At 40.8% G+C, this 16420-nt stretch overlaps 1 protein-coding gene across 1 annotated transcript in view; it reads right to left on the bottom strand.

Annotated features, from left to right (window-relative positions):
• Nucleotides 1–16420, bottom strand: part of srrm4 (serine/arginine repetitive matrix 4) — a 104145-nt gene that overhangs the window by 28739 nt on the left and 58986 nt on the right. Inside the window, exon 2 of the mRNA XM_049578533.1 lies at nt 6157–6291. Coding sequence (XP_049434490.1) covers nt 6157–6291 — 135 coding nt within the window. The remainder of the gene's footprint in view (nt 1–6156; nt 6292–16420) is intronic.

Below are 16420 nucleotides of genomic sequence, written 5' to 3'. Positions count from 1 at the left end.
AACGAATGCTGAAAATAACTGTTATCTGCAGCCCTCATCATGTCAGTAGCTGTGGTGATTTCATCCACATTCATGTCCATATTTTTTTCATTATGGCTCTGGTGCAGTTGGATGACCTTCCCAACAAAGGCTCTCATTGGCTCAGTCGTTTCACCAGGAGGGGAAATAGCAGGGTTTCCCCACATATTAATTTATTTGAGGCAGCCTGCCACAATTAAGACATCTGCGCCACATTTCAATTTTCTATTTTTCGAGTTGAACCTTTCATTAGGAGCGCTGCTGAAATAATATATATACCATTCAGTTATTATTTACTCCACACTCTCACAGACAAAAACTTAACCGTTCATCGCACTGGGTCTGGAAGTTTGCCTCTGCAGGAGCTGCTCCTTTCATCCATCTATCTGATCAGCTCAGACTGATCTATTATCCACGACATAACTAAAATTCCACAAACTGCTGCTGAGGAAACAAAGAACTGTGTGCTGCATTCACGGACCACAAAAATCTCTGAATTTAGAGAGGGGAGATTGGCTGATGCTAGGGCCACACTGCCTATGCAAACAGCATGTGTGTGTTGCAGAACTTATTTTTTGTTTCAGGTGTCCCTGTTAACAGGTAAAAGCAGCCACACTGCCCACGTGAGCAGTCCTGCTCAGGTGCATGATGCATGGCTTCAACAAAAATAGACAGTAAAAATTTTTGATAATCATAATGACCATAAATCACCTTTCACTAGTTTTAATATCTCCAACTGTCACAGATATAAAAAATATATATAAATATTACTTTTCAAATTAAACAGCAAGAGGACTCCTGTGCAGAGTTTGCATGTTCTCCCTGTGTCAGTGTGGGTTTCCTCCAGGTGCTCCAGTTTCCTCCCACAGTCCAAAGACATGCAGGTTAATTGGTGACTCTAAATTGTCCATAGGTGTGAATGTGAGTGTGAATGGTTGTCTGTCTCTATGTGTCAGCCCTGTGATAGTCTGGTGACCTGTCCAGAGTGTACCCCGCCTCTCGCCCACTGTCAGCTGGGATAGGCTCCACCCCCACATGACCCCCAGTAGGATAAGTGGTTATAGAAAATGACTGAAAAATGAACATTATGACTGTGTTGCTGACAATGCAGTGGCGTACACGGCTCCATCTGCAGTTCAGCAAGGTAGCGGTCACATCCTGCTCATGCAGGCAGAACCTCCCCTCCCCCCTTCATTCAGATTCAGCTTTATGTAAGGACGCACAGGAGTGATGATTTCGTTTTGATTCCCATATGAAACAGATGCACAAACAAAATGAAGGAAACCTGACTGTTGATATAAATATGTTCTCAACCTCTCTACAACATAACTATAACCAGTTAACAGGACATTATGAGAAAAACGATGCATGAAAACTAAATTAAATAAAACAAGCTTCAGGCTCATGAGAGGTACAAGATTACCTGCTACTTTGCATTTAGACATTAGACATTTTTCCCTCATTAATGAACAAAAGAAGAATAAATTAATGAGCAGTCCCTTTAGAGATAACAACACAAACAACTTCATCTCGAGTATACTAAAACAGTTTTTTTCTTTTAGCGGTTTTATTGAGAATAAAACAAAGGATTATAGACCAGTTTCTGGATAACATTATTAATATCCAGATGATATTTTCATAGCACAGATTAAGACTTAGCTTAGCTCTGAGCAGAATACATTCAAATGTCTACAAACAGCAGCTGCAGCAGACATATTTTAAATCATTTTCATGCTTCCTGGACGGTAATTGTTTGCCATTTGTGTCAAATATCAGGGAAATGTACCTTTCTGTTGCACAAACAGCAGGTCATGCTAACAGGTGAGCATGATCAGAACAAATCCAGACAGTGACAAACTGCACTCCTGCTTGATGTATGCGACCACAGAGCTCTGGAGACTTTGTGCCTGTTTCATTGAATGCAGAAGACTGTCTTGCTATAATAAATGGCCCTGCTTGGTGTAGTCGGCAGTTTGGGAGCATTAGGAACTGAAATGCATTAGGGCTGATTAGACCGACCAAGCCCAAGTACCCTCTCCTGGTAATGAGAACGCTTTGTCACTCATTAACACCTCTACCATTCTGGCCTTGTAGAAAGAGAGCGCAAGGCAAGCATTTGCATTTTTTCTTGCCAGCAGAAACAGTTTCTTTTGATGAGGTGGAGAGAATGAAAGGGAGAATGAGAGAGCAGTCAATTGCCAGCTACACTGGGAATGGTGATTGTGCGAAACAATGGTGTATGAAAAAGGGATTTGGGGACATCTGATGAGAATATGCCCGATGCTGAATGCAGCCTATTTTCCTGAAGAGCATGTCACTTTTTTCCCGGCCGCAATCATGCATGAAAACCATAAAAGTATACATGTAACTACAGCCTAGATATGTCCTTTAATGAGAAATGCATCACTCGGCTGGAGTTAAGTGCTGTATTGGGGTTTGTTCACTTCTGGTGAGGTGGATTTTTTAATGTTTCTGCTGGGGTTTTCAGGTAATTAAATATTTTCAATGATTTAACAGAATTTAACAGACACAGTTCATTTCAGTGGCTCTTTTCCCAGTGAACCAGGTTTGGTAACAACTCTCTAGCTAACACACTGTTTCTAGAAGAGAGCCAGTGTCAGTGGTTTGTGATTTCATGTTATAATTAACACTGGTTGCTCGGCTAAATTGGGCTGCTGCCGGCCAATTAGCAAGATAACAATCCAAAGAACAAATGTCTTCTTCAACAGAGGAGAGTTTTCTCAGACAGCAACTCGCAGTGCTTTGAAAAGTGAGACAAAGACTTTGGAAATGAATCCAACTCATTAGCCACTTTTTACGAAGTGAAAATTAATAAACAAAGAAAATATTTGTCATCTATTTCTTCTCTTCTTGGTCACTTTTGACCCATTAAAAGTCGGTGATGCATCTGTGGAGCTGCAGAAGCTCAATTAGGGGTGGATGTAGCTGCTGTTCCGTCTCCTATCAGATCTTCAGATACATGATTTTAATCTCACAGACAAAGGTAATATTTTAGAGACCTTTACTTTGTGATTCGTGATGACTGTAAAATATTAGTAATATTTCAGAAAATTGGATGAGTTGTTAAGTTGAAGTCAGTGTTGTGCATGAATGCACTAAAAGAGAGAGTGCGTTGAACAGGGTTGTCACACATTTTCATAGACAACATTTCTAAACTCTTCCACAACTCTTCAAGGACCCAGAATAAAACTGAATGACACTTAACAACATGAACAGAACTCCAAAATGTTTATTGCGTGAAAATTAACAGGAACCTTTTCCAATATAGTTGGTTACATTCAGACCAAACAGTTGATGAGACGAGTTGAAACAGCAAACGACTTGCAACGCACCGTTCTGCAACGTTCTAAAAACTTGCCGGTTCACACCAATGCGACTAGATGAGACGGTGTATCTTCTCTGTGCAACAACTCTCTTTAATTCCGTTCCATCTTTTCAGGCTTATTTTGTGACCGACGTTCTGAAATGGTTTCATCTTGCCATGAATCTTTGGTCTGAACTGGGCTTTAGGTTATCCACGGAAGATTGCTGTTACAATTACTTTCAGATAGACCTGCACTGATTACAATTTTTTGGGCCGATACCGATTTCCAATTTGCAGAGTGTTTGGATGGCTGATTCTGATTTTATTTTTTTCAAACCACTTTCTAGCACACAAGATATTGCAATATTTTCTATCTTTCCTTTATTAGAACATTTTAACCAAGATACAACCAGCTTTTCAATAATCATCTCAAACAAACAAAAACAGTGACACAGGTTGAGAAAGATTTTCGTTTTTGTTCAAATATAACTTCAGGTACAGTACTAAAATAAATATGTAAAAAAGGCATACATAAATAAAAACATAGATAAATAAAGTAATATTCCTTGGTGTATAGCATTTGTGGGTAATTTCTTGAATAGACAAAAAAGTAAAAAATATCTTCTGTGGAAAATTCACACAGGTTTTCCGGACGCGCCCACCAGTAAGCGTGCGGACACGCGCATCTTCTGCACGCGGACATGCGCCACTTCAGTTTCAAGCGGCACAGTGCAGCAGTGAGAGCTCCGCAGTTCAGTTCAACAACTTTCTCCTTCTCTCTTTTGATGTGTGTGCGTGAATGATTAAGGTGAGAAGCCGCCGTGTTTCACTTCCCCACATCGCCCAAGCCGTTAGTTGCACATGTGCGTGTGTGTGCACTGCTGATGTTACACGATGTCAATCATGCAGCGTGCGGGAAATTTGACTGACGTTTTAAATTTAACATATTTTAGACTGACCAGCCGGTCACAGGTCATGGCCGATCACGTGAAAACCGGCCTGATTCTAAGCACTGTCGATTAATCGGTGCAAGTCTACTTTCAGACAGACAACAAAATTCCATGACTTTTCCAGGTCTTCCATGATCATGAACGGTGAACTCAATGAATCTCTTTGTAACTAATGAATGTGAATATGAGCGTTGTTCATTTTCGCGATAGTTAATGACGCCCACACACTGTATTTAAAATACCACCAGACACTACAAGTGTGCAGAATTACTTTACTTTAAAACGTTCTGGTGGCATCTTGGTTGGCTGAACTACCAACTCCTTCATATAGCCTACTTCACCACACCACAGACTGTATGGGTAGTAGCTGCTGCAGTAGCGGGCCAATCACATAGCATTCATTTGAAGAATGCTCAAGGGTAATTGGCTGTGGCAAAACCTTAAAAATAGTCTTTTTCCTACATCTGGAGACTAAAAGGATTGAAGGCTGTTATCATCTGATTGCAGAAGTTTCGATACTACTTGGTGCTGAATTATTTCTTATGTCAAAAAGACCCTACGCTTGGAAATTATTTTTCAGTCTGAATTTGGCCTCAGTGTTGAAGGTGAAATGTGCAAGGTTGTTAAACAAAAATACACCTGTCTGGTCAGTTTAAACCTCACGGAAGGGCTGCAACATTACTAGGGTTTCCCACAGGGTACTACAGGAGCGCACAGTGCCTGGACTGAAATTCAGGGGAAATCAATACACCTTTATGAAACATAGTATTAAGCTTAGGAGAAAGTGAGCAAAGGCAGCATTTTTAAATTCTATAACGACTGATTTCACCCTGGATTAACAACTAAATTGATAAAGAGGAGAGATACGACTATGATATGGTGCTGATATCCCTCCTTAGGAATAAAACTGGTAAACACGAGTGTGCTGTGTCGACTTTACTGAAGACATCTCTTGAGAATCCTCAGTACTTCAACAACTTTGTATATCTTGCTGCTTTTTGGAGTTACTGAAGTCCTCTAGTGTAAATTCAACTCGGAGAAAAAAAGCTCTCAGTTTCAAGGAGAACAAACACCATAAATCTTTCTCACTGCGCTTTTCATATCAGATGTCTTTTCTTGCACGCACAAAACCAGAAAAATGGTTATCAGATGCCTGCATGCCTGCGCGTTCTCTGTGCTCACTGTTAAATTCAAAAACAAAGAGAAGCAGCCGCCGGGTAAAGTTCATCCAAAGAGAAGTGATTCATGTTTATGATCCTCTCTAACACCTCAAATGCAGCTCCAGTCGTGTTTTACATATCACTGACTGCTTCCCCTGCTGTGTAACTGCAAGAGGCTTTGAAGGTGTCAGATTAATTGAGAGGTTTCTTAAAAAAAAAAATCTGCCTGAATCGATTTTTCCCACCTCAGAATCAGAAGCCTGCAAATTATTCTCAGTGTGAAGGAGACTTTCTGGTTGAAGGTGCTGGTGAATGAGAGGATCTGAATGACACAGTGTGGGATTCCTCACAACATGTTTGTATTTCTCCGCTGGGCCCGACCTGATAAGACTGTTTACGTTCCCCGCACCAGAGTATAGAGATTAGCTCTGTTTTTCCTCACTGAGAGTCAAGCCCTGAAGGAGTTTTTGGTGTACTGTTAAAATACTTTATCACCAGCTCTGAAGTCTACAAAAGCACCCCCCAAAAACAAACAACAACGTAAACCATTCATCATCTGAAATGTTTAGCTATGATCAACAACAACTTTAAAGGACGTTGATTTCTCGACTTTCTCTCGCAAGCACTTGTTCTTAGGGATCAGAAAACCCTCCTTGATGATTGTCAAGTGCTCCTGCTCAGGATTTGTGAAAGCATATCTCACCTCCTGGCCCTGCGATGACTGTGGTGTTTGCGTCCTTTTCCTTTGATGCAGCCGTTCCTGTCCGCCGTGTCCACCCTGGTGTCCGCAGACTTCCTCTCATCAGTCTTGAGCGGCTGGCAGGCTGTTGTCTCTAAGCTGTGAGGGAAACAACAAGAAGAAGAATTTAGTTTTCGCTCTCGTTCTTGGCCCTCTCGTGAGAACTTTTCAAAGTGATTTTTCTACTTGTCCACACAGTTAACGCTTCCATCATACAATAGTGAGGAGGATTTTGCATGCTTGGTTAGCCTTATTCCCTCTGGTCTACTGGATATGTGTTTTATTCCCCTCCATTTCTCCCTGCCAGCCATTCTCCGGGAAAATTGGAGGTCAGCCATTTACCATTCAAATCGAGGTGTCAATTGAAATGTAGTTATTTACATGCTTCAGTTGCCCTGACATTTTGGGAAATGGTGTTTTCTATCTCGTGCCAGGCAGATGCAGCCACGGGAGATGCATGGTCATAAGAATAGTTGAAATTCTCCTTGAACTACTTCTTCCTGATAAACCTGAGCTCATACATTTTTTAGTTATCAAAGTATATTAAAGGGATAGTTTGGATTTTTTAAATGGGGTTGTGTGAAGTACTTATTATTGTCACTGTGAGTGGAGAAGCAGACAATAGTGACACCATGGAAATTAAAGGTTCAGTGTGTACGATTTCAGGGCATTTGTTGTCTGAAATGGTATAAAATATTCACAACTATGTTTTCATTAGTTTATAATTATCTGAATATGAGAATTGTTATGTTTTCATTAGCTTAAGTCCAGTTCAGATCAAAGGTTCGTAAGAGGACGAGTTGATACAGGCAACTTCTTGCAATGCGCTGTTCTGCAACGTTCTAAAAACGTTCTAAGATCAATGCAACTAGATGAGATGGTGTATCATCTCTCTGTACTTACATTCCGTTTTCCAGCTTTTCAGGCTTATTTTGTGGCTGAATATAATTTGTAGCTTCTTAAAATATGAATGAGGATAGTGATAATAAGATACTGACAACAGCTGCATTTGTATAGTGACAAAACCACACTGTATTCATCATAAATACGCCACAATAATATAAATACTCAGCGCCAATGAGCAGTCAATGAAAATGTGTGTGTATGTGGGTGGGGCATAAGCACACACAGCTAGAAGCAGCAGTGACCCAACGTCCAACACGACACACAGCGACCACGGAAACAGAGCACCTGCCGCAGTAAGTAAACACGTTGTCTGTAGTCACTTTGACTTGACCAGTGGACCTGAATACATGCCAACTGGCTGCTGGAAGAGGTGACGTGCTTTACGTTCTGAGTTGCAGGTGACACCATCAGCCAGCTTGAGTCGAGCTCAGACCGGCCAGTTCACACGGTTCTCTGCAACGTTCTCCAACGGTTTCGTCTCATCGCGAATCATCGGTTTGAGCTGGGCTTTAGAATGAGCTGTATATGTCTACATAAGGAGTCCTCCATGTTGTTCTACAGTAGCCCTGAACGGAGGCGAGGGTCATTCGCGTTTCTGCATCGGCCACAGTAGTCCTCCTACACACTTGGCAAACAAGAAAAGTTTCAGTTCTGCAATATCACCGTTGATATATCATTTTCAAAGTACACTACAGTGAGAATATTTTCACCACCGGACCCCATTGACAAAAACTGCAATTTTAGCATGCTGAACATGGGAGTTGCTAGTCTACCGCTGCCTCGAACAGTTAGTTTGTGTTATTGAGTGACTTTGGTGAAACCAAGCTAACCCTTTCAAATGACAAGGTCACAAAATAACACAATCTAACTAACTTAATCGCAGCGATAGACCAGCAGCTCCTGTATAAAGTGAGGTAAAAATGACTGTTTTCTCAATGGAGTCTGGATTGGAAGAGAGAAATTGATGGCTTCCGTTCCCCGTCAGAAATTGCTGTCCGACAGAAAGGTAAAGCAGTTGAAATATACTAAATATAGCGAACACTTAAACTGATATTGATTTTGTTAGGTGGCTAAAATACATTTCGCTGCTGACCCCTCTACAGCAATAGATTACTAAGCTTCCATGTCATATGTCAATCAACATTATTTTATCCGTAATACACCTATTATTGTATCTCATACAACCCCACTTGAAAAGATATCAACGATCCCTTTAACACAAGCATAAAAGCAAAATCAAGAAGTCACATATCAGCCTTGTGTTTAAACACATTTTCGCAGTTTTACAATTAAGGTAAATTATTTCTGGCTCCTAAACAATGCTGCTATAAGACAGGTATTTACTAATTCCACCGCTTCCTCCTGAACCTCCCAAAAACCGTCATCGGCAGTCAAATGCGGGTGCAGAACGAATGACTAAATAAACTGAATGATTAGATGTGAGCACACAGTTCTAGCCCTGCTTATTATCCTCTGTTTTAGTCATGGGAGATTTGAGCGTAATTACACATTCTCCTCTTCTTCGAGTGGCTCCCGTCTGATTGTAATGAGAAGATAATCAGAGCCGGAGATTAGGCCGTCAACGCTGCTGCCTCCTCCTCCTCTTCCCCCAGCGACAAGCAGGCAGGAGCCGTCGCTTTCTATCTTCCTCACCTTCACTTTCCTCTGCCTCTCTGCATAAGAGGGAGTGCCCTCGGCAGGGAACTAATAATGTAAAACGGCAGACTGGGTGCTCCAACATGACCAAGTGTTTGAAAGGTGATAGGGGAGATAAAGACAGCTACCGGAAGGATGATTAGTCTGATCAAGGAGGCTGAGGGGGAAGGAACCTTCACATTTCCTGGGGATTCGGCTAATGTTCTCCTACTGTTGTTGGAGATGCAAATAAAAGTCTGCTTACATTGTTTTCTGTGCCGTGGTAATTTATACAGTTTGAGACGACAAACTAAGACATGATCTGATTCTTTTTTATAGGGATGCACCGAAATTAAAATTTGTGGCCGAAGCCGAAGCCGAATAATATTAAATGCTTGGCCGAATACCGAGTACCGAATACCGAATATTGTTGTTTAGTTTTTCATTAGTTTTTGCAGATGAACCCCCTCCAGATTAGTGTTGTCATGGTACCAAAATTGGATCCCACTGTACGATACCAGTGAAAATATCATGGTTCTGAGTAGTATCACGATACCACAGTGAAAATGAGGCAGATGTGCCTTTTGTCATTTATAAAAAGATAAATCACTTTTCTATAATACATCAATGATATTTCAATGGAATAAATTACTTACTGACTTATTCATACTTCAAAAACAGCATCAATAAGTGATTAACATAGGGGGGATCAAAATAAAATAAATAAATAAAATAAGAATCAACCAGCCACCCTCCTCCCCTGACGGTCCCTTGATAAGTAAAGAACAGTCCCTAAAGTGCGGTGAAGTTTGTGGGCCGTGAACGGCTCGTTTCTCCTCTGACACGTCACATACCTGTGTTCGGCTGGCACGGCTGTTCAGGTACTTCTGGGCAGTCATGACGCCAAGAAGAGGATATTATTGGAACCGACTTCCTGTCGCTGGTAAGCCGATGGCCGCCGTATTTGACAGGAATACATTACTGTCTGTGTCTGTGACCCCCGTTCAACCCACAACCGATGGGATTCGCCTTTCGTTTCTGCTGCTGGTTGAAATCTGTAGGCTGCTCGCACAGCGTGCTGAATGATTTAAGCCTATTTTGCTCGCTCAAAACTATTTTTAGTCGCAAATGCGAGTGCCGTGACGGGCGGATCGCCACACAGCCGACATTTTACTCAGCCCGTCACGGTACGCTGTTTGATTGCGTTATCAAAACACGCCACTATTATTCGGCCTTGCTTTTAACTTATTTCACCGAATACCGAATGTGTTTTTTTGCAATATTCGGCCGAATATATTTGGTTATTGAATATTCGGTGCATCCCTACTTTTTTATTATTCATTTGGACTCACTGGTAACGTTGTTGACGAAGATTCTCAGTCATCCAGGTCATGGTAATCTTAAGTGGTATATTACAGGCAACTGGACTTGCTTTTGTTTCTTAAAGATGTTTCACCTCTCATCCAAGAGGCGTCTTCAGTTCATGAACTGAAGTTGCCTACGATATAGCACTCAAGATCACTGGTAACATTACATCACAAGTTCCAATAAGAGGGTCAATAAGTGACAAAGCAACATTCTGAGTAAGTCATTAATACTGAAGCTTACACAAACACTGCATTATGCAACAGTCCACCTTTCTTCTTTTCTTATCCTCTCTCTCACACACACACACACACACACACACACAGACACACACGTTGGAGAGTGCCACTGCACACAGTCGTAATTGTCTCTGGCCTTGTCTCTGTCTTCAGTCCTGACAACTGTGTTACTGTAATACATAAAGTTGGCAGTTTGTGAATCGGGTCTGTCATCGTCTGTTGGAATGTTTCACTGTGGACATCATCATGCTATTTCAGTAGCGACGCCCGGCCCAGTTTAAGGCCATGTTTACACGAAAACGATCACTGAAAACAGAATCGTTTCTCAATTTCGTTTTGAAAAAAGTTCCGCGTTTAGAAGAAAATGTTTGATAACAATCGCTGTGCACACGGATCTGCAAAAATGACCAAAAATGCTGCAGCATACATGCCAGGCCAGTAGTTGGCGGTGTGACGCTTACGCTTCCTTCCACAGAGCGGCGGTGTATAAACAAACAAAATGGCAACTGCACAAATGCTTGTCTGGACGGACGACGATGTGGAGTTGCTGCAGTAAATCTACACTATGATGGGGAAGCGTTGATAAATTCAACAGGGTGAGCAGCACAAACAGAGTTCGGGAGTCCGCCATTGTTGTTGTGATAGTCGCCTTTCTTGCGCATGCCGAGTGACTGGAAGCATAATGTGCATGTGCGTTTTCAGAGAAACTGTATATTCCAAGTTTACATGACCACGGAGTTGGTGTCGTTTCCAAAAAATTGCACTCTGGAACCCGTTGCATTTTCAGGCACCCACAAATTTATATTGACTTACTTGATATACACTCAGTGGTCAGTTTATAGCAATACCAATATTGCAATATGTCTCTGATACTGTCCGATAACACATAATTTATTACTAAACTTTACAGTGGTTTCACATCTGGATAAAATGGCAGTTTTCCTAGAAATCACTTCGTCTTCACTGCTGTAAAAGAGTAGCTTACACAGCAAGTTACGCTGTGCAGCAAGAATTGATTTCCGGTAACGTAAGCCATTAGCAAAATGTCACATTAGATAATAAAATAATGTGCTAGGTGTCCATTCTCTGTATGTATTTGTTCATGTTGTACAAAGGCCTTAATTTGAGCCGTGCTGTACAACAATGATAGCGATCATTTCACATTCAAACAGGGTTAGTCGGACACAACAATATATGTATATATGTATTTCACGCAATCGTATCAGATTGATACTTGCCATCAGCTGATACCACAGTCCAGGGATCAGATTTGGGAGGGAAAAATGGTATCAGAATATCTCTATTTGTTAGGTACTGTATATCATCCAATCGTATGTGACTCTGACCTTTGTTTCTAATGCTATGATCACACTAAATGGTTGGGACATCAGAAACAATGCTGGGTGCAACGACTTTGCTTTGTGTCATAGAAGATAAGAGCTGCAACATCCATGCTTTGTGACGTTGAATCATAGGAGGTCAAAGGTGAAAGTGAAAAAGAAAAATGTTGTTGCCGTCAATGGGAAGCAGTCAAGACAGTTCATGGCATCTCTTTTCCGATCACCTGTGTACATTATGAAAGTCATGATTGATTGGTCGGCAACTAACATGTCTGGCATGTCTCTCGGCAAGAATTTAGGAGTCTATGATCACCTTATCTGAAACAGTAACCATCTCAATCACCCTCCACATCGTGATTTTGTCACACAAGCAGATACTAACACAGAAATGTATTTGCATTTAGATGTATGGGAATTTCAATGTTTCTTTCCATATGCTGTTTTACCATCACGTCTTTGCAATCTGACAACATAATCAACCAGAGCAGAATAAGGAAACCATCTGAAACCAAGCAACAGTGCCCCCCACTTAGCAACCTACATCTAGCTTTACCAAATGTACAAGCCACCTCTCTGATGGTTTAAACTATAACCAGCACAAAAATGACAAGAACCAAACCACAGTGTTCTGAGGAGATAGGTTAACGTGTTCAGATTATTTTGTTGTATGGAGGAAAACGCAAACAGACTACACTAAACTACGGTCGGTCTGGCAGGAACGACAATTAGTGAGAGGATTCAGATGAATCTACTTTTAACTCCACGTGTCTATTTTATGTTTGAATAGGCCTTGTATAGTGTTATACACATCTGCATCTATTTTCAGCTATGTTAAGTTATTCCAATGTAAAAAAGACATGGCACTGACAGTGCACCTGATCTGTTGGTGTCCAGCAGATGCAAATATCAACGGCCAAAATGTCTGGTGGGAAATATGCCAAATAAAAAAATACACTTATTCATAGCATATTAAATATCTAACATTGTGTGACCTACAAGATATGTTGCCAAGAGAACTTAGATATAAACGTATATTATGCAAACCAGATTTTAGGATTTAGGACATCGTATGTCCATAATACATCTCAGGTAAGTAAGCACTTTACAGTTTCAGAGTCCATCAGAGTTAAGTGTCCATTCATCACGCTAAAAACTCTTCATGCTGCCATACTTAACACGATCAAAAAAAATGTTTGCTTTCCCTGTCACACACCTGCTGCTCATCACCTGCACCTTTCTTGTTCTGATCGCCACCTTGTGTACAAACAACAAAACTGCATCTATTAAATGTAGTCACCATTAGTGAGGTGACAGTATCACAGATAATGTTCTACAGGAAGACCTCCAACATGCATGCGAGTTACGCTTCAATCCACCACAGCAAGTCAGATGGTGGATAGCAGGCTTTGTGACACTTGGTACACCGAGTCCGTTTCTTCCTTTGCCTCTGCCACGAAATCCCTGACTAGTCACTGTTTTCAATAGGCCGCTACTTACTGCAGTTTAAATGTAGGCTGTTATATGGCTATTTAAAACCAATGTCCAGTTGTTGTTCTCTATGGCCGGAATTCTGGAATAACAGCCATATTGGTTGTCACAAAAAAACAAACAAACAAACAAACAAACAAAAAAAAAGTCTAGCGTAGACCCAGCAATAGTGCGTCTCTTGCTGTCCGCAGTCACAAAGTGGCTTTATTGTATGTTTTGTCCAGACATAGGCGAACTTGGCTCAATAACTGACATCTTATGTTTATTAAAAGGACGGGTTCTATTGGCTATTCAACTGTTGTGAATTTCAAAATGACCTTATTTAAAGGCTCCCTTTGAGAACGCTCTGCCTCCTCCGTGCTGAAATGCTAGCTCCACTCATGTGGATACAGGTAGCCAGGCCAAGCCGACCATTGAAACACCTTACTCTTGTATTTCCATTTTTTTTTTCACTCATCTGATGTACCTTAAAAATCCACTTTAACAAATGAATTTAGCAAAATCAGTCAATTCACAGCCATAAAGCAAATCTTATATGTATACGTAGACGTCTTTGGCTGCTGAACACTTTCAGTGTGACAAAGAATATTGATGCTGCAGCCAGTGGTAATACTTCCTGCAAACATCTGAACAATATAAGCAATTAACTTGACACAGGAGAACAAAAGGCTGAAACATTCATACTGGTGAACGTTCCGCTCTGTGTCCCTGAGTGGAAAGCGGCCCAAAGCTCCTTTAACTGGCCCAATCCCCCCGCTTCTTTGTTATTTGCTGTCATTCTAAGAGCAGCATTTGATGAGTTCTAAATGAAATCGATTTCGCCATCGCTGATGCACATTCCCTTGATCCGGCCCTGCAATTTATGGCCAAAACTTCCCAAGCTATAAGCACCTGGATTTATCGCGGGCTGTTTGTATCTGTCAAACAATACCCCTCGCTCCTTCACTCTCACACACACACACACACACATGAGCACGGACAATCCTTTTTTTGTAGTTGTATTTCATAACCAGGCGACAGTTGAAGGTATTTAAAGGGACATTTCAAAGCAACAAACTGGCAAAAAGCTTTAAATGAATGTAAATGCTGAGCGGATTAAGTGAAAGTACTTGATGACGAAGAATTACGTGGACACTAATCCTCTGAAATCCTGACTGGATTTGTTTACCATGAAACAGGTAAAATGGAGTCATAGGCTGGGATCAGCTCCATTACACTCCCGGAACGATGCGAACGCCACTCACTGAAACCATTGTCTGTTTACTGCAGATACAGGTAGCATCCCACTCCTTGACTTTCTGACCTCTTTCTCTCATCATACATGCCGTACTACACGTGAATGCTTTAGCACAGCTCCGCTGGCGATGAGTAATTCTGTCACTGGAGGCTGAGAGGAGTGACCACGCTGTGACTGGCTCTTACTTTTGGTCTTTGTCACAGAGGGAGAGTCTCGCTCCTCGCAACGTGGGGCTCCTCAGCTCCGTCATACACGACTGCTGTTCGCTGTCACGTGGATGGGTAACAAATACTGACAGATGGTGCACAAAAGCACACTGCTAACAGGAAGACAACACTTTTTTTTAACAGGATGAGGATGTGTCACCTCTGTTTCCAAATTTGAATGGATAGATAGGTGCAGGGTGCGTGTGTGTGTGGGGGGGGTGTGTTTGTGCCAATGCTGTCTCCGACAAAATATTTGCATTTTACATAGTGGTGATTGGTGCCATGAAAATACCCACACGAACAATGATTTGAATCTGTGAATATGTATCTGTATTTCCTGTGATACAGGGTTTTCCTCTGTGCCATAGAGCTGCACTGTTGTCCATAAACACATCAGTGAGGCACAAACAAATACACTATTTAGATCTGTTTGAATAATGATATAAATAAAAGCATATATATTTTTTGACCTGTTTTAAACACAAGACTCACATCAAGATCTTGGTTTAGGCTAAATAGTCAAATACAGACTAGGGCTGGGTGATAATGGCTAAAAATATTATCACAATAAGAAATTTCATGCTCTTGAGTGAAAATTGAAGATACTAGATGGTTAATTGTGGAGTAAACTATAATTTATTTTCAGAACATGACAAAGATTTGCCAAACAGTGGAACATTTCACAAATCTAAGGTAGATTCAGAACAATTATAATCAAAATAATGTCAATAAATGAAACAATAAATAGACAAAGAAATCTTAATTATGGTCAGAGGCATGTTTTACCCTTAGTGCAGAGGGTTTAAAACATTTTAAGTGTTTTAGCTGACAACGCAAACAAAATAAACAGACGAAAGAAACATCTCAACTGTGGTCAGTAGTTTCTGTTCAAGTAATTTCTGACATTTCTCAGTCAAAACAATGACAAAAGACAGACTTTGACGATGTCATGAAGTAACGTGGGATCATTTATCGCCGATGCTGAAGTTTATTTGAGGTGACTAGGACAGATATCATATTCAAGAAGGGGAAAACGCATGACAGTTTAATTTATCTTACCTTTAGTCACACTATGTCATGTCATGATAATGAAATACCTGGTTAGTCAAACACGTTAACTTGCTAACTGCCCATTAGCATTAGTGAGTTCCCTACTAAAACAGCTGCTGCAGCTAATGTTAGGTGGTGAATTCAATCGTGGGGTAGTACTTCGCTTTTATCTGGGGTCAAAACAGTCATACCAAAAATAACTTAATGAGCGTGTTGAATATTTGTAGCGTTAAAATGTTACTGTCCGCATTAGTGGCTGGTCTCGTCTTTTTCTTCTACTGCTTACGTTACTGCTGCTGCTCCTTTTTCTTCCTCTGATTGATGGAGGGTGGCAACAGGTGTCTTAAGGTGCATTACTGTCGCCCTCTATGGGTGTATGGTTGGTTTAATTATATGAAGGATTTATCGAACATGTATTATATCTTTGTTGAGGAAAATTATAATGAGATAATTACCGAGATAATCATCATTTCATTGCAGCCCAAATACAGATGCAGCTATCTATAATCCAGCCAAAGCGGAATTCTTGATTAGTTTAAGCAAATGATTTAAACAGCATCTGTATGGGAATGATTCTGTCCGAAGCTTTTTAATCCATAAATCACTGATCACTGTAACCTTAATCACTGTAAGAGGTTTCTATTGTATACTGTTACACTGTTATGCTTATTAAAACAATGTAATACACGTGGCTTGGTTCCTAGTTATATCATTCATTCATTCATTCATTCATTCATTCATCTTCTAACCGCTTCATCCTCT

Source organism: Epinephelus fuscoguttatus, linkage group LG6 (assembly GCF_011397635.1).
Source record: "Epinephelus fuscoguttatus linkage group LG6, E.fuscoguttatus.final_Chr_v1".
Classification (NCBI taxonomy): Eukaryota; Metazoa; Chordata; class Actinopteri; order Perciformes; family Serranidae; genus Epinephelus; species Epinephelus fuscoguttatus.
Note: the sequence above shows the minus strand (reverse complement) of the source record. Positions and strands in the feature narration are given on the sequence as shown.